The sequence below is a fragment of the Trachymyrmex cornetzi genome, unplaced genomic scaffold (genome assembly GCF_001594075.2).
Source record: "Trachymyrmex cornetzi isolate Tcor2-1 unplaced genomic scaffold, Tcor1.1 scaffold166, whole genome shotgun sequence".
Lineage (NCBI taxonomy): Eukaryota > Metazoa > Arthropoda > Insecta > Hymenoptera > Formicidae > Trachymyrmex > Trachymyrmex cornetzi.
In genome coordinates, this window is record NW_017296266.1 from 534,817 (window position 1) to 560,582 (window position 25,766).

At 33.9% G+C, this 25,766-nt stretch overlaps 1 protein-coding gene across 2 annotated transcripts in view; it reads right to left on the reverse strand.

Moving 5' to 3' along the window:
- Positions 1-23,404, reverse strand: part of Moe (moesin) — a 36,922-nt gene extending 13,518 nt beyond the window's left edge. The window contains exons 1-3 of one of the 2 annotated variants that reach the window (XM_018504356.1): positions 23,177-23,404; positions 13,583-13,638; positions 6,493-6,672 (exon numbers count right to left, since the gene is read on the reverse strand). In XM_018504356.1, coding sequence (XP_018359858.1) covers positions 6,493-6,672; positions 13,583-13,594 — 192 coding nt within the window. In that variant the 5' untranslated portion in view covers positions 13,595-13,638; positions 23,177-23,404. Of the gene's footprint in view, positions 1-6,492; positions 6,673-7,969; positions 8,195-13,582; positions 13,639-23,176 lie in introns of those variants that run through there. The other variant, XM_018504355.1, reaches the window with a different exon arrangement.
- Between the last annotated feature and the right edge of the window lie 2,362 nt (positions 23,405-25,766).

Sequence of the window (25,766 nt, forward strand, 5' to 3'; positions counted from 1 at the left end):
TCTCGCTCAAACGCATCTGTCTTTATCTAACATATTGCAACGTCATCTCTTAGAAAGAGATCAACTAAAATACTGTTCGGTTTCATGGCTTCATGTCAATTTCACTCGTAATATACAAACGAAATTTTCGGCAACTCTTTTCTCTTATACTAAAGCCTCCACCTCGTTTGTAAAAGCATAGGATTGTTCTTCGAGGTTTTCTGTAGGCTGTTAGCTACTTATTTTAAACGAGTAAAATTTGAAACTATTATATGCAGCACATATTGTGACGAGTTGACTGCAGAAGCCGGTGACAAAACTACAATTTTTAATTTTCTTTCATTGTTCGGATTAAATTGTAGCTGGAAGCCTGTGTTATTGTCGATACTTTAATTGTGGAGAAGGACTTTTCAATCCATAAACACAATTAAGAGAAAACAGTCTTTAAAAATTAATGGTAAAACAAGACACTCCAGCATCCCCTTAACTCCTTCATCTTTTTCTGATTCTTACTACAAAAAAAAGTTAAACCGAAATTAAAGTTAATCTACATTAGAAAGTAGAAATGAACATCAATCGCAAAAATGTCATAAAAATGTTATTCCCATGTATGACTGATCACCGTTCGACTATCATCTCTCAATTATAGTCTTCAGCAATTCCTCCTGTCAAAGTAAGGTACGTGCGAAAGGATCATGTCCTTTCGGGCTCTTACCAGGCCGTCGTCGAACTCGTCGTCATCCGTGTCAGAGTCCGAGTAACCTCGCAGCTTTCGAACTTTCTTTTTCACCTCTTTCTTCACCACCCTTGCTATCGCGCTTTCCGGCTGCATGCAATCGTGTTGTCATTAAGGAAAAGTTTAATTGAACATACGTTCGATACCAGCTAGCTCATTATGGGAACACGAACCGGATAAACGAAGTAAATTTCTACGTCTATCTACTATGCAACGATACATATGATAAACTATGTCGGTACAATATGTGCGTGTGTGTGTGTGTGTGAGAGAGAGTCATGTATTAATTAATTATTATTACACAATAGTCGCGGCTATCTGTAATAACAGATAACATAATTTTATTATCTAATCTGCGTTGATGCTAAATTGATGTATTTCGCAAATCAGATTAAAAACATCAAAAAGAATTGCGGCAAGTCTCTGAAGTAACGTCTTGATCCCATAAAAAGTTTTTCTCTTTGCGATCCACGAATATTTTTAATATTAAAATAAATCCCCAGAAGAGTGTGAGAATAATAAAAAAAATGATATCTTAATATTTGCGGCATAAATTACTCTTAAACAGACTCGAATATCTGATTGTGTATACAAAGATTTTAATTCCATTTAAATGTAAATTTTTAAACATCTGAAACCGATATTCATAATCGGTTCTTATATTTAAAACTATCTAAGTACAGTCTTAATGTCATGTAATCACAAAGCCGTATTAATGAAGACAATACTTAAGACTCTTGTAATAAGAACGGACTATGAATACTGGTTTTTCAAATACTAAAACTTATCACAGAGCGAAATCAACAAAGTGCTGTCTCACTTTAAGTACAAGCCGCATTAAAACGATTGGGGATATCTCCCTCGTGTGTTAACACATTAACCTATATATCCTTTCCCATCTTTGTTTCCCAGCAGCTATTCACCTACGTTGGAATCTAGCTCTAATGTTTTATTTATCACATGGAAGTGTGTTACCATCGACGCATATCTAAGTATACTTTAAAGTTCAACGTACGAGCAACGACGTTGCGTAAATAGCTTGTGATTTACAAAAGCGACAAATTCCGCAGAGGATTCGAGGTAACTTCGTTTCTCTATAACTCATTTCAGTATAAAAAGTAACAAATGGAACTTTGACAACTTGATTCGTTTCTGCATAATTTACTGCAATAAGTCTAGAAATCTAGCTTCTATTAAAGCAGGACTGCTATTACATATTTATAAAAACAGAAATATATATAAATATTAAAGAAATGCCTGAAAATTATTACATTGCTTAAAAGATTTACGGGATAATTTTATTGCATAATTAATCTAGATTAAAGTCAATTTCATTTAAATGTCATGTATGACACGACATTTAAATAAAATTGAAGATGAGCCGTGGAATAATTTCACGAAACAGACGCGACTGTTAAAATGAGACCACGTGGGAACGGACGTTATTGCCACGCCAGCTGCTTTTCAGTGGTCTGTCTGGTACTTATACAAGCACGTGTCTGTATTCCAACCATAGCCATTTTCACCTGGCGAGCACCTGTTACGTTGGTTTTCCTCGTTTTCCTGTTGGAGGCAGGTTTGAAAGTCTATGCGCAGGGATGGCGCTCGACTACGATAGAATGACGAGAAATCTGGAAGTCTTTCTTGCCGATGAGAAAACCACTAAAAAAAAAAAGACGACCGAAGAGACGAGGAACAAGTGGCGACTGTGTCAAGGTGAAGGAGCGTCGTCTCCAGCACTAACACCAGCAGGTGAAAGCCGATGAAATGCCTGTCTTGATCTATGACTAACTGTACATGGATTCGAAAATTGGAGTTGACTGAACAGCAAAACTAAAGATAGCAGAAGTCACTCAACGGATATTAATCCTTCAGATTATATTTGCACTGAAAAAAATGTACTAAGCTTATAAACATTTGTTTGAATAGTACTAACTAAGTACATATATATTTATTTGATACAAAAACTAATTTAAATATAATTTTTTATTTATTATAAATAAATGTTCAGTTAATACTATTTAAACAAATATTTATTAAAATTTAGTACACATTTTTTTTAGTGTGGCTGATTCACACGCATATTGTCTAACAATACGAGTCTGGAAAAATCGCCGTTTAACGTACATCAAATAACCTTAATGTCTAATCACAAATTTAATATATAAAGAATAATTTTACTAAATTATCTAAAAATATTTAGGTAGACACAAATCTGAAATTAATTTTGTCGGACCATCAAAATAGTTAGGGGAAACTCAAGTATGATAAGCAATGCTGCGAGAAGTTTTGATATTCTAGTAACCAGTTTGAGTATCCCACATAATTTTTGTCCCACAAAAAGATTTTCAATTATATATTCAGCTAAATTTTTAGATACTTCAGCAAAGTCGTTCTCTTTCCATGTAGATTGATATAAAATAAAATATAGACAAAATAACTAAACTGTATAGCAGAAGAAATACCGAAGATATTTTAGGTGTATTGAACGAAGAGAAAATTAATCTAGTAATTTGTCTCTCGAATCTGCAGAATAAAAATCAATCTGGAATTTATCTTTCTCCAAATATTTAGAGGTCTAAAAAAAAAAATAAAACATTAGTCTTTAAAAATAAATTTTCGCGAAAATATTGGCGATTCATTAATCAGTAATTTCTGACTGAAATAGGGAAAGTTTGCAAACTTCTGTGATGTCTTTGAGGAACAAGGATAATCAGACAACACTTCTGCATCGTGATCAGAAAAAGAAGCGCAAAGATATTGAACACGTGTCTCGCACTTGAAAGACGATGACATCAACATTTGTCACCGACAGAGTAAGGTCTAAAAAACCAAGAGAGCTCTTTTATTGCCTGCGCAAACGGTGAGACAAAAACCAATTTTGTCGACCATGCATGATGTTATACTGAATGAATGAAAAATCTTCATCGGAAAAGATATACAAATTAGAGAGAAACGGGGAATAAATTAAAAGTATGACTAAGGTAAGAAATAAAGGAAGAGTAATGAATCGAGAATTTAAGAAAGGTGTTGATTTAAACGTGAGGATTAAGCATTGACAGTCCTGAAACACATTAATGATTCCGACGAAATGCATGTGACGACGTAAGTCATTAGAAAATAAGTTAAGGGAACATAACCCTAGAAAGTCTCTCGACTGCCATGTCTAAGAACAGGTTTCGTGTGAATCGGCGCAATGTACTTCATGAATAGCCGCTATTTAGGACCTCTGCGTACAACATCGACCCCAGGATACCTAGCTGCGTGCAATTCCTTAGGAAGTCGGCAATTACTTGCTACTTCGTACATTAATTCCATACACTTTACGTGCGTGTAAGCGTAAATCTGATGCACAGTCGACTGCGAAGACACGCAAATTATATGCGAGATCGATAATCTAATATATATAAATTGACTTAAAAAAGATCAATTAATTCTCGATGAGGAATACTTCCTAGTGATGAATCTTAATCAAAATGATAGGAATCTTAAAATGCGTCACGAACGTATTTCTGCGGTAATTATTTGCGAACTATACTTTCTTTCTTGCTTTGCAAAACTTTCAACAAGATACACGCTAATTCCTTCCTGTGTACTTTTTTCACAGTTGAACAATTTCTTCAAATTGTCAATAATTATCAATGCGATTATAAGTCGGTAAAGAAATGAAAGATATAAAAAATTACTAGCTTGCACGCAATGTAGTCCAAGCGAATAATTACTCGTTTACTCGTTACGTTTTAACTATATCTACGTTTTTAACCCTTCGAAGGTGATTAAAATCTGTAACACAGCTACTGACGGTTGGTCTGTAGGACCCATTTAATTTATGTTAATGAAAAAGCACTAATTAATTTTTCAAGGAATCTAGATGGCATAACTCAATATAAAAAAAAGATTGTTATTGTTTATTTATTCTTAAGTCTTATGATATCTTTTATTCACCACACTTATAAGCTACATTATACACATAGTATGTGAAACTCATTTCATTGACAATGAGATTCAATTTTCCGTATAATTAGTGTGGGGTTCTTTGCAGATGTAACATAAAAATTGAATTGTTTGACAATTCTGATGAATTGTTTGACATTTTCGACAAAAAGATTTAATTGAGCGAGTCCAACAGATCCACCATCACTCTGAAGAGGGTTGCGATACAATTATATACCTTGGAATACTTCCATAATGCAGGACTACAATTTTACAAAGCAGACGCTATTCTATGACGGTCAGGTGTCACTTGATAACTTGGAGCATTTCCACTTTCTTTCATTCCCGACAATGTACGCGTCGATACGCGCGGGTGAATCTCGTGTGTCACGCGACGATGATGGAACAGCCGTTACCACGGGGCTCAGTTTTCACTGCCATCAACACCGAAAATTGATCACGATGGAATTTCACGCACAGCGAACACCTCCGAACCATCAAGCTAGCACGGAACCTCTCGACCGGTTTTAATCCTCGTCCTGAGTTTGAAATCGCTTCAAAAGTTATTTTTGTGTAACGCCGAAGACCGATGATGATCCTTGTTATGTAAATTATCGTTCGCGTTTGAGTGATAGTCGCAAAACGTGATTCATGAAAATTAAAGGTAATATGTAATTTTGAGAATACCGTTCGTTAACTTTGTCGTAAAAATTACAGTAACATAAACTTTCATATTGATGCTGTAAACAATTTAATACTAAGCTTAATCGTACAATTTATCGCACATTATTAATTTTGATACAAGGTCTACACTCAGATAAAAAAACCTGAAATCTGTTCTTTTCAAAGAATGTTCTGAACTAAGCACTCTAAACAATATCAGTATACCCTGTTAAAAAAAAAACAAATTTGCTTCCGTTACATGTAATGGAAGCAAATTTCAAGCAGGTACATTAAAAATATCTAATGTTGTCAATGAAAATAAAGTTATAAGTAACTTAAATTTAAACTTTATTTATATTAAATTTCATGCAAATCTACATAAAATTTAATAAAAAATGTACTAAACTTCGTAAAATTTTATGAAAAGTACATTAAATTTCATGTACATGTACACAAATATACTTTTTAGTTGCAGATACATGAAATTTAATTTAGTGTCATAAAATTGAATTTAATTTATGTAACTTAAAAGTACATTAAATTTTATGACATTTTTAACATTTGATGTATAAATATATAATTCTCACGTGTCAATATTAATACCAACATAATGTAGATCTATAAACCTCTGCTGTTTATATGAACATCATCATGGATTTAAAACTCATGATGTTAAATTCACATTATGTGATATTAATATTAACTGCAACAGTGAGAATTATATAAACTCCCCATTGCATGATGATAAATCCATACCGATATTTAAAATGTGTATCTGGTCCAATAAGTCGGACTAAAACAAATTATTATTGTATCAACTTATTGCATCAATTCAGAACACTCATTGAAAAGAAACAGGTTTACAGTGGTGGCAACAATAAAAGTGATAATTATACAAGTTTTAACATTTGTACACACACATTATATAGTTATTGCAACAATAAAATAGTTTATTCAGCTATGTGTGTGTGTACATTAATGCTACACATAAAACTTGTATAAAACAGTCATCTTTATAATTACTTATCCACAAAGTTTTTTTTCTGATTGCAGAAAAACTTCGTTCCTTGGAATTTCCAGTTAGATGTCAGATAAATTACGAGACAGGAAGATTAAATCCGGCTGCAGGGCACCGAGTAAGCAGGAAGCGTTACGGGACGAATACGTAAGTATTATCCTACCTTCTTGTAGAGCTTGATCCAGGTAAGATCGCCCTTAGTGTCGGTGTACTGAAGACCAAAGAACCACACCTCGCGCAATCCAATCGTCTTGACGACCTGATCAAACAGCTGCTTCCCGGTGGTCGTCTGCTGGATCGCGAATTCCAGCTCCGCGTCCATCGTCGTCACCCTCACGTTCATCTTCGCGGCACAGCACATGCAAACAAAACGACATCGTCAGGTAGTGCGAGTAAAACGCGTCACCCGGTAGAACAAAATCCAATCGTCGTTATTACGCGATCTCTGGCATCTCTCGAGAAAGAACGAATTTATTCTATATTATTTTCTACATTAATTTGTTTCTTTATGATTTTTCCTTAAAACTATTGCTTAAAAAAATATCATGTAACTGTATTGTATTGTAGGAGACTTTCTCATGTATAAACATTAAATCTTCTTGAACTCCCTTAATACAGGGAGAGCAGGTTTCAAATCTCCTAATAATCGGAGAATTATTGCTCGTTTCTACCAATGTAGATTAACTTTAATCTCGGTTTAACTTATTCTTCATCTTTTTTTAATTCTTAAAAATGCTTGATTCTACAAATGTATTTTAATTTTAATCTCGATTCAACTAACTCTTAATCTTTATCTAGTTCTAAGAATAAGAAAAATATGAGTAAGTTGAATCGAGATTAAAGTTAATCTATATATAAAAACAGGCATTATTGACAGTGTCGGCATAGAGAAATATCATTTTATTGCTAAGAAAACTGATTACTCAATTTACTTTCTTTTTAAGTAGCGATTATCTTTAAAAAGAATATTTTCTTGATAATAATTAATCTTAAAATACTTACTAATAATTTCAGAAAACTCATTATGTACTCAAAACAAGAATTTATTTTTTTTTGAAGAATATTGTAAAATCGATCGAAAAAAAGCTACTTCATATAATAAGCAAATCGAATTTATTTTAATTTACTAATCTTGATGAAATATTAAACTTACTATAGGATTCAAAATAAGTACATTTTGAATAAATTTAACGCTTGTAATGAACTTGTAATATTTGCGAATATATAAATTTTGGAAATACTTGAAACAAAAGTATTGCTTGCATACAGTATTTTTCTGTGTTATCATTGCGTAATTCTTTTACTATGTATAAAACCCGCGCAATATGCGCAACAATATAATAATACCTACGTTGTTAAAAATGACAGAAAATAGAGATTTGTATTTTCTTTTCATACTTTTATTTTTTTTTATTCTTAGAATTAGAAAAAGATATAAGTAAATTAAACCAAAATTAAAACCAATCTATATTGACAGAAATAGACATTTGGCCGATATCTTGTGAAAACGAGAAATCTAACTGCGAGATATTTCTTCGAGGGCAAGCCTGTGCCGCAAAATTGCCGCAATCTTGATATATTTCTATCGCCAGTATACAGAATAAAATTCGAACTAGTCGCGCCGGTAACGGCCGGCTTACCATCTTGCCGCCGGCCACCATGTCTGCGAGATTCGTCGAACACCTTCACGGCGCACAGCGAGAATCAAAAATTGCGAGAAAGTCACGTCGCGAAGAGAGAGTGCTCGACGAATACACGAGACGCCGAAAGTCGAAACGCGACACAGTGACGGTACTTAACCGTTCGATAACGTCGATGGTATAAAATTGACGTGATCGAGCGTAACAACGAGCGATCGAACGAGCTAACGCGATCGGCCTTCAAGCCGGTCTCCGGACAATGGGGTCCGAAATACAAAACACAAGTTCAACTGGCGGCTATATCTCCCCTTCCTCCACGCGACGCGCAACGCTGCAACGCTTCTCCCGCTCTGAATCGCGCGGCGGCGCGAGCGTGGTCACGTGGGACATGCCGGTCGGCGGCGCGGCGACGGCGACCAATCACGGCGCGCCGCGCGCGCCGGCAGATACCGGGTGCCGCGAAAGGAACCGACTCCGCAGTCCGCCTCATGGCTCAACGTTTTTCGGAAACCGCCCGATCAATTTGCGAACTGTTGCGAACGCGCGACCGTTGCAACTCTTCTTGCGCGTGCGCGAGCACGCTGATTTGATTGCGTAATTTTTTCCCTTCTGCCGACGGACTTCCTGAGGACGAGGAAGTTCAAACGCGCGTACGTTTTATTTCTTTATCTCTGTGCAGCAGTCAGATTGCATACGTTCCTGGTACAATGCGGAGCGTAGGCGTAGAGAATGTGGCGCGGCTGCATGCTATTCGTATCGAGTTAACGCAGGATGTTCAGGCGAACGAGCAGGATCCTGTTTCGCGAGATCGACGTTGTAATGCCCGTATTAGATTAGAGAGATTGAATTTAATCACAAGAATTCAATTAGAAGAAACAAAATCAATATCAAGTTTAATGAATTCGCATCAATTTTTCATTAAATTCAATTTCAATCTCTAGTCTGATACAGGTGTAAAGTAAGGTGACCAATTCTTTAAAAAAGGAAAAAGGGATGTTTAAAAAAAATCAATATTAATTACCGTAATTAAATTTTGACAGATGAACGTTTTTTTATAATTGTTAGTACAACACATAAACAATATTATATTATATTTGTAAATAACTAATACCTTATAACAAAAATTACATCAAGTTACGAGATCACATTTTATTGTTTTTAAATTTTACTACTGAATGTTATACATACCTAATATCTAGGTTTTAAATAAAAAATCATAAAATTCTTCATATCTTAGTTAAAAATTATATTTCACACTTTGATTTTTTAAACACTTAAAAAAGGGAAAATTTATAACTATGTCCTTAATTTAGGATGCGTTGTAAAGTGAGACAGAGTTAAAATTTGGGACTGTTCTTCCTAATTTTGGATGGTTGGTCACCTTAGCATAAAATCTGTATAACACTACGCATTGAAGATTGAGAATTACGACTTGGAATTAGACCAGTTAGATAATTTTAATTTTAATCCGTTCTAATTGGCTGATTCTAATATTCGATTCGCAATTCTCAATTTCTAATGGATGTGACATGGATTTAACGTTGTTCGATGGGCGTTTCAGTGACGTTACGAGTCTTAACAGCGTTACCTAATGCTTATGAATTTTATTTACGACACCAGCTACGACATCAAGGTCCGAGGTCTCGAGCTGCATTCAGCAGAAAAAGCAGTTTACAACTGTTATACGATTCTCTAATACGATTGGTAGGTATATAGAGGAAAAAAGGGTGAAAATTATAATAATTTAACTATAATTTATAATCTTTTTTGAAAATACATATTTATAGTTGTTCTAAAATACAAATATAGTAAATTGTGATATCAATAAATCACATTGTTTAAAAATCTTTTCTTAACATATTTTTTAGTATTATCATATATAAATAGTAAATAAATTTAATAAAATAGTTACATTTCTACAATAAAATAGTTACATTTCTACGATCGCATTTAACGAATAAAAATGTTTATTTTATGTACTTTTATCTTGATACTTTGTTATATTAATATTTAAAATTATCATAATTTATAGCACAATTTTGTCATGTTTGAGAAAAATATATTATTATTACTAACATTATAGCAGTAATAATTATAAAAAGTAGAGTTTCGAACCATAATTATCTTACCTACATAGTCACAAACACCAAACACTTTTCTTTTAATGTGTATATATTTAGATCCAGTGAGGAATTAATTGTACTAGGTAAGAACTAATTGTACTAAAGAATCTTACAATTGCTGCTTTTTCTATTGAACGCAATCAATCTTTGTCGGTTTGCGCTTCTCGTCCTGATTTTCTGATCGTTACAAGTCGCATAGAGTTCCGTGAAAACTAGCGTTCTAAAAAAAAAAATTCTTCCCTCAAAAAATAAACGCGCAAAGTCCAAAAGCTTCCGGTAATCTAGCGAGTAGGACACTCAACGACCTCTCGGATGCGTTAAAGGCCGATGCCTTTCACGTTGCAACGCACGCGATATCGGCATTCCTTATGTTGCCGACCTATACACGGCGCGAGATATCCACGATTGAAAGGCGCAATGAATAAAATAAGAGAATGAAAATTTTAGATTCGTCTCGGCGATCGTCGATGCTATTTTCTGCGCGACTTTTAAGACCCAAACAGTGGAAATATTTCAGCGTTTGATTTTTTTTCTTCGAGTTTGTAAAGACTGCAGCATAGACTTTCGCATGAAGAAGGGAATTACTTATCAGTAGGTCCTTAAGTCCCTATTACTTTAAGTCCTTTAATTTCGAGAATCCTTAATAATTATATTCGTTCAAAGTCCTTCAGGCCGCAGTCCAAACTTTTGCATAACGAATAACGCACAATGCATAAGAAAATGGATCAATCGAAGTCCTTCATTTCCTTCCTTCCCATGAAATAAAAGACTGATTGATTTTCTTATGCTTTATGCATTACGCGTTATGCAAAGTATTCCAGTCTTATACACTGAGAGAAATGTTTTGTATGAATAACCAATTATTTGGTTGATATGTGACTTACACAAACTTTCTTACTTTTTAATTAAAAACAAAATTTTTGTAAGTCACAATATCATACAAAACATTTCTCTCAGTGTAACACTGTATAACGCTTAAGACATAAGGAAATCAACTAATCAGAGTCTTTTATTTCATACACTGATTAGTTGATTTTCTTATGCCTTAAGCCATGATCAGACTAGAGATTGAGATTGGACTGGAATTTAACCAATAAAAAGAAAGAAAAAACAATCTCAAGTTAGTGAGTTTTGCTTTGATTAATCCAATCTCAATCTCTATAGTTTGATCACGACTTCATACGTTATACGGTGTTATGCAAAAGTCTGTACTGATGCAGCCTTTTATTTTCATTCTAGGGGAAAATAAAGAACTCTGGTTGATTTTCTTATGCGTTATGCAAAAGTTTGTGCTCTGGCTTTAAATCAGTTTCGCGTTATGCAACGCAACCGCTTCAGTTTTATGCAAATAAGTATCGGTATCTTGATTTAAATAGACGATCGCTCGTTTCACGTAAACAACTCGAATTTTGTGAAAGAGCATGAAACCGCGTTCGATTGTGCGGAGAATTAAATGGGAAAGTAGTTTCTTTTTTAATCCAAAAGAAATGTACATGCAACTTGGAAGACCATTGTCTTTTTGTATACGTGTCGCGAATTACATAATGAAGTTACATAAAAAAGAAATTCAGTCGTGAATGGCAGACGAGTCACAACACGTCTACGTAATGGTTTTATTTTTGCGAGTGCTTATTACCACCGATTGTAATAAAAGATATCACCTTGCGTAACAATGTTAACAAAAAAAGAAGATAAAGTCGCCTTAAAAGCGCCATATCTTCACGGCCTGCAGGAAATACCACAGTTTCCGTTCATCATTCATTGCTTTGCTGTACCGAACAGAAAGATGTGTATCTTCTTCCGTTTTATTCGAACATCAAGTGCAAAGTATGCATGTCTATCCGGTCACCGACATCGGTTTAATCACGCTAAATTGCAATATAATTCGGTGCAATGAGTACCATGCATGTTTCTGATTTACAAAAAAAAAGCGACAAAAATTAACCTGTAACAGAAGAACAGTTTTTGTGACATAAAAAGAACATATGCATTCTTGGGACCACTAAAATTTTTTGTTATTAATTTTAAAAGTTTGAAAATTTTCAACGATATAAAAAATTGCAACACTTGACTTACAATTAGCATAAATATAATACGATAATTCGCTACATGAATAAAATAAAACTGAAAAATAAAATTATGAAACATAAAATTATTCGAAATTATTACATTATCTAAAAATTAGAAAAATATCCCAGAATCACCACGATCCATATGTTCCAGTTACGAGTTAAATTAATCAAAATTACAATTGATTCTCGTTTTTTCCACTTCCCCTCCGAACGAACGAAATCTTTCGGGAGTTAAACTGAGATCAGTTTCACTTTCTATAGATTTCTTAATTTTACCAGCGATTAGTTTATAATTTCTTCTCTATTTTCTTATTTCACGAAGCCGATTAATTTGACTTTGAAAGACTCAAATGTCGCGAGATGTATGGCCGCCACAAGTCGGGCGAACAAGTCGAATACCTATCTTATCGCAAGAAATTACTGCAAAGTGAACGCGTAACGTTTTAGCTACGTATCATAAAACTCGATTCGATGGTATTCTGCGAATAGTAAAATCGCAAAAAAAATTGCAACTGTAATATTTGGATAATATATCAATGAGTTAATGAAAGGGGAACTAATACCCTCTGGGTCGTATCAAATTAATAATAATCAATTATCGATTTCAAAACAATATAATAAAGATTAGAAATATAGAGTCTAAAAATTAAAATTCTCGCAACTCGCAACGCAAACGTAACATTCCAACTCATCAAAAGGTCATCCTCATTATTATGTTAACAAATCATTATTATATAAATTTAATAAATACTTCAAATGTTATAGTCCTTTGTCGAATTAGCTTCCTTGATATAAAGGTCTGGTGAAGATGAAAATATTCCATCAATTCTCCCATTGAGATGTCTTGCAATAAGCAATCGCGATTTCGGTCTATTTTCAAAAGATCAACTATTTCTGTTAATGTTAAAAGTTAGAGCCGTACTGTTATATATTGGCTGTCAGAAAAATGTTATAACTAATGTACTCATTGTGAGTGACCGTGTGACAATGAGTCATTATCACAGGGACACTCGCAATGAATGTGTATGTATGTGTGTATAGATAATATTTGATTGTTCTTAATTTAGCACGACCATCCAGCTTGGCTGATTAATCCTCCTTTCATTAAGTTATTGATTTACTGTCTATTTTGAGTCTATTGAGAATTATTACCTAAATTATTTTCAGATATAATACCTTCCCAGTATTTTTTCTAATGTCTCTCATTTGCTTCTTATCCTTTTAAATCTTTTCTCACAACGAAATATTGAATTACTGTTAATTATTAAAATGAGTACTGCGTTTCAAGTTATTTTTTATCAGAAACCAATTATGGATTAATGTCTCAGTTCATAAAATCGTCTTCTTCTAAAATCATTTCCAAAAATTTTAACACTAATAAGACATACGATTTAAAATATTTCAAGTGTGATACATACCGATTTCGGCATCGTGGCAGCTGTGTTTTTTCGTACTAAACGGCGAAATTATCCCTCTGAAACAGACACAATAGAATATTGATTAAAATCGAGTTCCTTAGATGAAGATAATTAATATGCTGGAATTTGCGAAGAGCATTCGAATTTCTCATATTCTAATTCCTTGGATACATGGGTGGAATCTTCACATGATTTTCATATTTAGACAGCATCTGGTATCATGATACCATCATTGAAAATGATACTCTTTATACCTTCTTAATGCCATACAACGTTCAGACAAGTTGGCAGATAATTACAGCATTTGATCAGACATTTAATTACAATAGACCCAACTAGATCTTGAGATGTTAAATCGCATATGTTTCTATTGAACATCAATTAGATCATTCTGTATCAGACATAGACATATACATGTAATTAATCCGATATAAATTAAATTTAAAAAAAGCTGAGTATTAACTTTATGTGCGGAAATGCGTTCACAACAAGTGATGTATATCATTCGTTGTCGATTGTGAATGTTATCAGAACGCTGATAAATCCTTGTGTGTGTGAAGATAGATCCTAGTTTAATTTTCTAAACTTTAATCGTACACGATTTTTAGATAAAGTCAAATTACATAAACGTTAATTAAACTTCAAGTGAAACTTCTTCTGAAAAGTGAAATCAACTTAACACAAGATTAAAAATAGATAATTCCATCAAAGGATTTGTCATCGATTCTAGTAATTAATATCGAGATATTGTTCTGCGAGCATTACGATTCGTCACGCTATTTTAAGTATAATAATAAAGATTTTATAAACAATGTGTTGACGTAAGCACAGAAAAAGATTGTGTAAACTTCCTCCTTCTCGCAGTCGGTTAAATATATTAAAATAACGAGATAATCATGTATAAAATTTTATGTATATGTAAGTGAATTTAAATAACCATTTTACAATTCATGCGACATATTGGTATTTTAATTAATATATAACATATTTTAATTAATTTCAAAAGATTCAAGAAAAAGGGAATTAGAAAAATGTGAGATAAATAGTAATGAAAAAAATAATAAAAATAATGATACAAAATAAAAACGTCTTTTTATTAAATACAAGACTGCAATTTTTATCAATAACGTAATTAATTCACATAAGAATTTTAACGTCACAATAGTTAATTTTAATTACCAGCGACGCATTAAGTACCGGATGCAAACTCATTGTTAGATGAGTTACTTTCACCATAATGAAGATGCGGCCCTTCAGTGACAAGTTTTACAATTGTGTAGCTAATTATTATCATCATTATCGTAAATTAGAAGATAGAAATAAATATATCTTACACAAGAAACAATTATGCAAAGAATTCTTAATACCCACGTCACGTACATCCGGTGTATAAAATAAATCTCCACGTAAATAAAAATTATTTGATGTAAGAATTAATGCAAAATTGACCTCATTTTCTGCATTCAATATATGAAAGAAAAAAATATTGTTTCGAAATTAACTGGATGTTGCTAATCGTTTTGAGTAAATGAATATCTTGTACACAAAAAGAACGATTGTACTATAAAATATCTAAAAATTTAGCTAAATATAGATTTAAAAATAATTATGGAGCCATCAAACTAATTACGTGGGAATCTCAAGCACAATAAACAATGCTGCAAAAAAAAAATGTTAACATCCTAGCAACCAGCTTGAGCTGATTCTTTATTAAAAATTATTTTAATAATTCATAAACAAAGTTGTTTTCAAATTTACATAGCTAAATTGTTAGATACTTCAACAAATCAATTCTTTCCATGTACAATGGAAAAAAATTTACTATATCTCGATAAATTTTTTTTTAAATATTTGTAAGTAAACATTTATCTATTGTAAATAGATATTTACTCAATGAAAGAAAAACGATAATTAAATCAAATTAATGATTCTTGTATCAAATAAATATATATTAACAGTCAATAAATGTTTACTTATAAATATTCAAAGAAACATTTATTAAGATATAGTAAATTTTTTTTTCAGTGTAGGAATAACAGTCAACCATATAGAGTTACATAAGCCTGTCGTTGCGTGTACACGCCTCGGATGCAGACTGCAACACGGGCATTCAACTACCTGTTACCACTCATTATTCTAATGCTCGCGAGCTTGCCAATCTTTCGGTAAACTTTCGTAATCCCCCCTTCATCTCCATCTGGCTCTTTCTAATGCCGGATTTAAAGCCCGGACCGACCGCGACGCGCCGAGTCGCCGGCGTCGGAAATGCAGGGAGGGGTCAACGGGTTGTAATGCAAATCCGCGTGACCGACATCCGCCGCGATCGCCGAGGAGTGCCCGATCGTCGTGATCTGTCCCGTCGTCTAGCATTCCCCCTTTATCATCTAGGACCCAACCCACCGTCCAGACGTTCGTTGAACCGTCCGTTATCTCTCGCCTCTCGGCTCTCGTCGCGCACTCGTCGAAAGGCCGACGTGGAGAATGGGATACGCGCCATTTATCGATAACGGCAACCGGAAGGATGAATAAAATAATTATGGTGATTGAAAGGAATTCCTCTTAATCAAAATACTTTAACCCCTTCAGACTCTGTAACGTACATCAAATTTGAGCACATCCGTTGAAATTATTTAGATTGTGTTCCAAAATTTATTGCAAGTACTAAAAATCTATAATATAGTTTACGTCACGTGCACTATAGATTTTCGGTACTGGCAGTAAATTTTTGAACACAACTTTAGTTCTATCACCTGAGACCAGAAGTATATAAAAAATTAAAAACCTATATGTTGGCAAAATAGTCAAAATTTTGGAAAACAAATTTTTTTAGTATTATGAATTATTTATTAAAGTGCCTTTAAATTTAAGTAAAAAAATTTTTTTAACATAGTCTAGTATTTTTTTCATCATGGTGACATTGAATGAAAGTCAGGTCTGAAGGGGTTAATCAACAGGATGAAAATTATTGAGAAATTATTATAACGATTATGTATTAATTATGTCAATGTAAAATGTTTGTTATTATTTAAGCAATTAATGAAGCGTTGCGTCGTCATGACAGACACCTAACAACCGTATTAGAGTAGCTATTTATACAACTATGATATGGAATGATATTCTGTTCGACCTTGCTGATACGAACGGTACAAAAAAGAAGAAAAACCATCAGGCAATTAGTATATCTTTTACGATTCACGATCGTTCAAGCGTCACGTCCGTTCAAAAACATTTATTTGTACAGCGTATTATATCGTATCTCGTGGCCGGGCATTAGAAGTACGCTATCGATCGTACTACCAAATTGCGCTATCGATTTATCTTAATTAATCTCTAATGTTTTAGCGCTCGTCGCGAATTGCGTTTTTACGATAAGGGTGAATTCCGTTGGCGATTGCTCGAGCTGATATTAAGGCCCTGAGTAGTCACTGCAGCCATATTGGATCATGACGTCATAAGCGAGAAATGACATGTTAAAGTTTCCTACACGCCATTTGTAAATAAAGATAATTTGAGTAAAACAAAATAACTTGAAAATACTTATAAAAATGGAAAAAAGCTAGCCTTTCCTCCCCTGACTACCTACCTTGGAAGAAAAATAATGTAGACAGCGCGCATTATGACGTAAAATGCTACCATTAGTGACGTCATGATTGTGTTTGTTGGCGTTATCTGCAGCTCCGAGAACACCTCATAGTGCTAAATAACGCGAATAACGTTTCTCCGAACGTATCCAAAACTGTCCAAGTCTGTTGATTGGCTGCAGGATAGAGAGACCCGAGAATCTCTCTGTCCTGCAGCCAATCAATAGACTTCAAAAGCCTTCTCGTACTGATACGGGCATCAACGGTCGTCACATCTGACGGCTAGATACGACGGTTTAATTATCATCCCGTGTTTACATTCGATGCGATCTTGACATTGGGCAAATAATATACGGAATCATGTCCCGGCATTTAAATGCTTATCACCATTTAACGCCACTTAGCGCTCAGCTGTAACCACTATTTATATGAAATGTAACAACTCGGGCGCGACGAAGATCTTGTCTTCGCGAAAGGGTTCGGAATCGACGTAAGATAAAGATCGCGTGAATATTTTAATCGTTAAATGCGTGAGGTTCTCGATAGTTCTAATAATAACCCGATCCATTTCATCGACAAGCTCTAATCGGCGATTATTGATTACGGATCGTCAATCGCGCTGATCTTTTAACCTCATAATTAATTTTTAATTTGCCGTAACGTATAAAACGCATGCAAATCAAAGTGATTACAACGTACGTGTGTGATTAGTTTTCCGTATAAAGATAACACACTAAACTGCGTACAAAAATAGATTTACGTATTTAAACGTGTACTATAGTGTCATTTTTACACGGAAAACTAATTACATATGTTGCATTCGCTTTTTACACTTGTGATTTTAAATGCAATATAAGAGAATGTAAAATAAATCCTTTATATTATGATTATTTCCTTGAGAAGAGTGGCTGATTTTCATTGACCATCAGTTGATCATCAAATTTACACAATGATTTACGCGATAGATTTGCTTGCGAGTGTCGTTACACGAGATGCAAGGTCATGGATCGCTGTAATTAAACTGTACGCCGAGTTCAATACACGTGCAATTAACAGCTGACCTATGTGACGAACGTCCGGTCCCCTTCCTTGAGAATCGCGACGATGATTAATGCGGAACAAAGCCCGGAAACTGGTGTTTCCTCAGAGAAAATCCAATCCGTTGTGTGTTCGATTCTTCTGTCTTCCGAACATACGATTTAGCGTGTCATTGAGTCTGAGATTCAGAATTCTACGAAAAAGGATGCGATTTAAAAACTCATTTCAAAATTAATTGTTCTAATCTTAAGATTATAATCGTAATTCTTTAAGATTATAATCTTAAAACTTTTTATCTTAATTAAGAATGTAAACATAAATACAATATAATTAAGAATGTAAACTTTTTTTAAGATTATAATCTTAATTCTTAAGATTACACAATGTAAAAAATTTTTATAATCTTAATCGCACTGTAAGAATATTTTTTTGCAGACCGTACATGTGTAACAACATAATATAATAACAAATAAAATAAAATAAAATATGAATGTACCTATATGTTCCTGTTTGTGTAATCGATTTACTTAATATCATCGACAGATTGTATAAATGCACTGGGAAATAAATAAAAAACAATTAAATAATTACATATATATTTGAATAACAATATATTGCGTCACTCTCTTAAATAATTATTCGTCAAAGATAAACGTCCGGATTTTCAACATTTGTTTTACAACGACCTGCAAATATGGTTTAAGATTGACAGTCATTGAAATATCAACAATGCGGAAGGAAGCCATACAGTTTACCGCGATAATCCTTGTTATATGAGTCTGTATATCCGAGAATGATAAATCCTTTCCGCATAAAACAGAGAGAGAACCGCGATGATTCAATTCCGCCGTAGAATATTATAAAATATCGGATGACATCACTAAGAAAATATATTACACAATGTCGAAACGGAGCGCTGTCACTTTGGGCCAATAAATACATACCTGACGATTGAAAGGCATTAATTCAAAACTGTCGACCCGACAGCTTTCTTTAAAAGACGTGTAATTCATAACCATTAGCTTATGTTCAGTTCTCTTATTTTTACAAGTGTAACAAGAAAAAATTAAAAACACAATTAGTTCACGTTTTAAAATAATTGTACTTGGAAAGAACGATTTTGGAGAAGTATCTAAAAATTTAAGTAGATTTAGATCTCAAAATAATTTTATTCAACCCCATCAAAATAATTATGAGTCAAGCTGATTGCTGAAATTATCCAAATATTTTGCAGCCTTATTTATCATGCTTGAGATATTTATACAATTATTTTGATGGTTCAATAAAATTATTTACAGATCTGTATATAGGGTGTCTTCAAACTCGCGCCCGCGAAGTACAAGACGTGACACTTTATGCTAAAACAATTTTTTTCTTTAACAAAATTGCGTCCGATAAATAATTTTTGCGCTTATTTATTGACTTCAACCTGCTCTCCTGCAAAAACTACTTGTCAGAGTCGGACGCAAAAGGAAAAAATCGTTTTTTTTTAGCGTAAAGTATGACGTCTTGTACTTCGCGAGCGCGAATTTGAAAATACTCTGTATATTTAAATTTTTAGATAATTCAGCAAAAGCGTTCTTTTCACGTAATGTTTCATATATGCAAAGTATAAATCATCGATTTCTGCAGTTAGTTTTACAGGAAACAACATTCGTTCTAACATATGCACTTAAAAAATAATAAATTAAATTTGAGTTAAATTTAATAAATTTTCTTATATTAAATTGTTTGACGCTATTATTTTAGTTAAATTAAATACATATATTGAGCAGAAACATTTGCGAGTCACAGAAATAATTAAAAAAATAATTCACGTTGGGTATAATTTGACATGACATTATTTAACAACGTTGTTGAGTGTCCTACATAATTATTTTAATAATCCAACAAAATTATTTTTAGATCTGTATCTAACTAAAACAAATTTTTAGATATTTTAACAAAACCGTTTTTTCCACGTAATATGTATACACCAATTTATCGTCGAAAAAAATGCTAGAAAAATGTAGAGAAATATTAGAAAAATTTGCACATGAACAAAATTCAGAGTTAATAAAGTTTTCAACTAATAGCGTGCCAAATTAATTTTCTTCATGTAAGAAATGTGCTTCTCTCACGTCTTCTCTTCGTCACAAACTCTATGTTATTCGTGACGATCGTGATCGACACGAACGCAGGACTAGCGGCAGCCACGTTTAAACGCTACACGTGCGACGAGAATGAACGTCCAAGGATTTCTCAACGAGAAAGGCGCCGCAGGGCGAGATACCATCGTGCACCGTAACCTCTGTACGATATACTGAGAGGTGAAGACGCCTGTATCGCGGGTACCAAGATAGGTTCGGGATGGATGTGTCGAGTCGCGGAACACCTGACATCACTCGACTTCTCGTCCCGTTCTTACAGTCATCATGAGTACAACTGCTAACAAGCGTGATCAGGGGCAACGAAAGTAGAGAACGCGATTCAGCGCGTTCTGGAGTTGTCAACCCGGCGATTCCTTTCTAAATCTGTGCTTCGGGTGTTTTATATAAGGTGTCGCCCGTGCGAGTTACTTAAAGGATATAATCTTGTACCAAATTCGGTCGCTTACATAAAACTCATGTCACGCTATGTATTCGAAACTGAGAATTGTGAATTAGAGACTGGAATTCAAACCAGTCAAATAATTTTAATTTTAATCCGTTTTGTTCTGATTAGCTAAATTCTCATTTTCAATTTTTCAATCTCTAATGTGTAGACAGACTTTACGTTAGATTAGATTACACTAAATTATGTTAAACTAAAAAGTTAAGTGTAAAACAATATAAATATTTTAAACAATTCAAATAGTAATAATATCGTCACATTATTTGACAAAATATACATGTTTTATTTTATTGTCAAAGTTGATTGTATTGTGCCACTGCATTTAAATACTTTATATAGAGCAGTCTTTAATGTGCACTTAATTCAATATAGTGTGAAATGATCAAATTCATCAATAGGTCTACTTTCACAATATATGGTTACCTAAGAATTAAAAGTTATAAAAATTTTCACCACTGAAATTCATTCATGAATTTCTTAGTAACCTTTAATATTTACATAACATTATATATTGTATTATAAAAACGAGCTTTAAATAAACTTAGAGATGTTGTGTTTGTCATTTCTGTCACTAGATTTTCAATCGCAAAATCGAAACTGGAAGCTCTGTCGCTTGGGACTAACCGTAAGATCGAAGCCCGAGTTCTGTTATTTAGGCTTTTAACAATAAGCTTGAACTTTCATTGTAGCTTGAGATTAATTGAGGAATGTTCGTTATTGTTAGTTTATCATTTTAAATCGTTAACGGAAAGTCGTCAAAATATTTACTCCGAATATATCACAATATTTGTCTCAAATATATGTGCTGGTAAGTTTGGGACACCCTATGGATGGAAAAGGAAAATATGCGGGTGCAACCAGATCAGCCGATTGATCAATCAATTTACCGTTCTGTATCTCTTAAGTCTTAATATAATAATAAATCACATTTTTAGTTCCCTTATATTTCTAAATTGGCAGGAAATATATAATTATTCAACTATATAAATATATTCTAATAAATATAATAAATAATAGTAAATATAACTAATAAATGTAATTATTAAAAAATATATATATTAAACGTTAATTATTTAACATTTAATAAATAATACTAAGTCACATTTCTACATTTTTCTCCTATATTTTTAATATAGCAAGAATTTATAAAGCACGTCTAATATATAAATCACATCTCTGTATATTTCCCTATATTTTTAATATAGCAAGAAAAAAACAATTTATTAGCAGTCACTTTACTCAATTTTCAGTTTTCTGTTTCTTGAATTGTTTTTCAACTTTGGTCTAGAAAAATAATTATTCTATAGCTTTTAATAATAATAATAAATCACATCCTTAGTTACTCTATATTTCTAAATTACCAGGAAAAATATAATTTATCAACAATCGCTTTGCTCGATCAATTTATATATTTTCTATTTCTTGAATCACTCTTCAGCTTCAATACAGTACAAAAATCAATCCATATCTCTTAATATAATAATAAATTATTTCTAATTCTCTTATATTTTCATAGCAAAAGAAAATTAATTAAACATTAATATTAACAATCGCATTTGATTTATTTACATTTTTTTATTTCTTGAATTACTTTCCAACCTCAATATAGAAACAATGACAATAAGTTATGATTTGCTAATCGAGTGAGTTTCGTCGAACTTAATTTAATTTTTTGTTCCTTTAACAAGTCAAACAATGAAACAATTAGGAATCACTGTTGATTATCGATTGATTAAATATCAATTAATATATATCTACATCGTACAAATATACGATCTACGAAGAATCAACCCGCCCAAATCATGGCACGGCGGAATCGATGTTGGCAAACGTGGCACACAGAGAGAAAAGAAAATTAAGTTAAACGCAGTTAGCTTAACCGACATCGGTACAATCGAACATTCGAACCGGTTTTCCGGCGAACCAAACCAACCTCGATTCCCTCGTTCCTTCCCGGGGATGGATACTTATATCACGTTCCGAGTTCCGAGTTGTAACGTGCACTGCGAGAACGAGGAAAAAAAAGAGGCAAGTTTACGGCAACCGGCGCGGCGTCGTCGTTACGAGGTCGACCCCGCGAGTCGCCTCGGTTGACCGACTCTGGCTTCGGCTCCTCTTCTCGTCACGCGTTTCTGAATCATGCGTTTTAGATCGCGAGATGCAATTCGCGATCGAACGTATAACCAGGATATATCGCCGCGTAACCGACGTTACCGGCAACAATCCCGCAAACGTCTCGTCGCCGAGACGATGACTCGGCCTTCTCGGTGCTCGATCCTCAAACACTCTTTTTTTTTTGTGACATGACGACTGACGGCGGAGGAGGAGGAGAATGACGACTGACGACGTCGGCGACGTCGGGCGACGTCGACGGCGCGCTTACCTGATTAACCTGATTCTGCTTACACCCGTGGATCCCGTGACACGTGTGACGCACCGCATCCACGACGTTGGACCGCCTGGCGCTCACACTCGCGCTAGTAACCCCACGACTAAGCCGGCGAAACAGGAAATCGCACGATCCACACCCAAAAATCCCGTCACGTTCGGAAAATACTGACACCTCACTGATAATATGGCCGCCGCCGCCGCCTGTCCGTCCGTCCGTCCTAGTCCGTCCGTGCGCGGTGCGCTCGCGAAGCGCCGAAGCGGTGATTTAACGGCCCGAGAAGGGGTAATGAGGGGAAAAACGAGCACGAATCACGCACTTGACGAAGATGCGTCGCGAGCGGTTTAGAAAATTCAAGAGACATCAGAATCAGATTGGCCGCGTTCAGCACAAACGCTTGGTAAACGCTTTCCACTGATTGGCTTGTTTATTTTTAGATCTAACGCTGATATTACATTTGTCATAAAATAAAATTACATCAATATGTTATATAAATATAAATAACAAATGTAATATTATGTAGGCTAAATCCTTCATTGCGTGCAACAGAAAAAGTAGCTTTGCAACTGTTGTGAAATTTTTGAATATGATTTGCACGTTTGAATTCAGAGAGGAACTCTTTAGAGTATGTACAAATCAATCATATCAAAGAATTTTACAATAGTTGCAAAGTTGTTTTTTTGCTGAATGTAGTCCATATTCAAGATGCTAGAAATCGATTCGGATGGAGAAAGAATTGACCATACGCATTGGTCATGTGATCGTATGAATTTAAATGTGTTCAAATGTAATTTGTTAAGATGATGAAATCGTCTGTAATACCGACGAAACTGGCATTTCGTACTTTTTCATTTTTTCCGTTTTCCTTATACAGAATAAAAGCAGAGAAAAACCTGAGAGTGGACATCCTAACCTTTTCATTCGTATACCAAATCTAGTAGGGTAATATCCACGTTTTCGTGGTTCTTTTCCATACTATTACGTGGATTAGACAAAGACGAATAATCGACTTTGATTGTTCGTCCTTGTCTAACCCACGTAATAGTATGGAAAAGAACCACAAAAACGTGGACATAACCTTACGAGATTTGGTACACGAAAAAGGTCGTAATGTGTTCACTCTCAGGTTTCTCTCTAATAAAAGAAAAAACACAAATATAGTCGTAAAAAAATACGATCCGGTATGAGAAAAATAAAAAAATTGTAAATTTTTCCTGTTACCATGTAGGTTAATTATTTCTTTAAATTCACGACTCAACATACTATAACGAAAAAATCTTCGAAAAATTAAATTAAAATATTATTTGTAAATTTTTATTTTAAATAATTATAAGTTTTTGAGATATAACCTGTGAATATTAGTCCAACGAGATACTATTAAAAATCGCAGATTTTATAGAAGTTCACGTGACTACAAATTGAAATGATTAAGGGGATGCTGGAGGGACCCAATTATCGACATTGCAGTTTGATCAAAATCTCCGAATTGACTAAATGGAATAAAAAATCCTTTTACAGGAATAAATTAAACGCAAAATCCTGACGTGGTGCAGTGGATTTTATACTAAAATTACTTTTTTTCGATTTTAATATAAAATCCACTGCACCACGTCAGGATTTTGCGTTTACTTAGTAAGAAAAAAACTTAATATATAATACTTTTTTATAATTTATTAATTTCGTAAATATGTATTGTGATTTTAATGTCGTCCAAGTTTGATTATCAATAGACATAACTGTAGACAAAAAAAGTTATAATTTTTGGCGATATAAAAGATTAGGAAAGCATCGGATCGTAAAATTACCGAATATCGGATATTCGGAAAGAATGTACATGTAACATCGAATATTCGGGAAGGCAATTTTTCGAGTCGGATATCCGATATTTTCCGACCGGAGAGATTCCGGGAAAATGTCTTCTAAAAAAAACCTGTAAAGATAAAAAATTGTAATTTAAATTTGCAACGATGTATAATAAGATATTATATTTCTAAATATGCATACTTATTATTTGTGTAGAACATTTACATAATAAAAAATCAACAATTTAATGATATAAAATTTGACCGGATACTAATAATATCCGACTATCCGGTAATAAAAAAATGCAAGCTGTACCGGATACCGGATACTTTTCGGATATCCGGTGCATCCCTATAAAAGATATTATATATAGCATTACAAGTGGGATGATCCTGATTGACCACGGCTCGATTGGACACCACCAATCACAACGACCAGTGCTTAGGAGCTTTGTAGTCTCAAGCGCTGTGAGTGGCTCGTGTCCAATTGAGCCGTGTCCAACTGGGTGCCACCCATTACAAGTATGCATACTTCCCTAACAGCACAAACGTCGATATATCGACTGTAAGTTGACTTTGCTATGTCAGGCTTTTAGAGTCGACTGTTAAGCTGGATTTTCATCTGACGCTAGACGCTCATTTTCAGCGTCAAAACAGGTCACGTGATCAAAATTGACGCTTGATATTCGTCAATTTTGATCACGTGACCTGTTTTGACGCTGAAAATGAACGTCTAGCGTCAAATGAAAATTCAGCTTTAGCGTTTTCGGCCCGATCGGGTT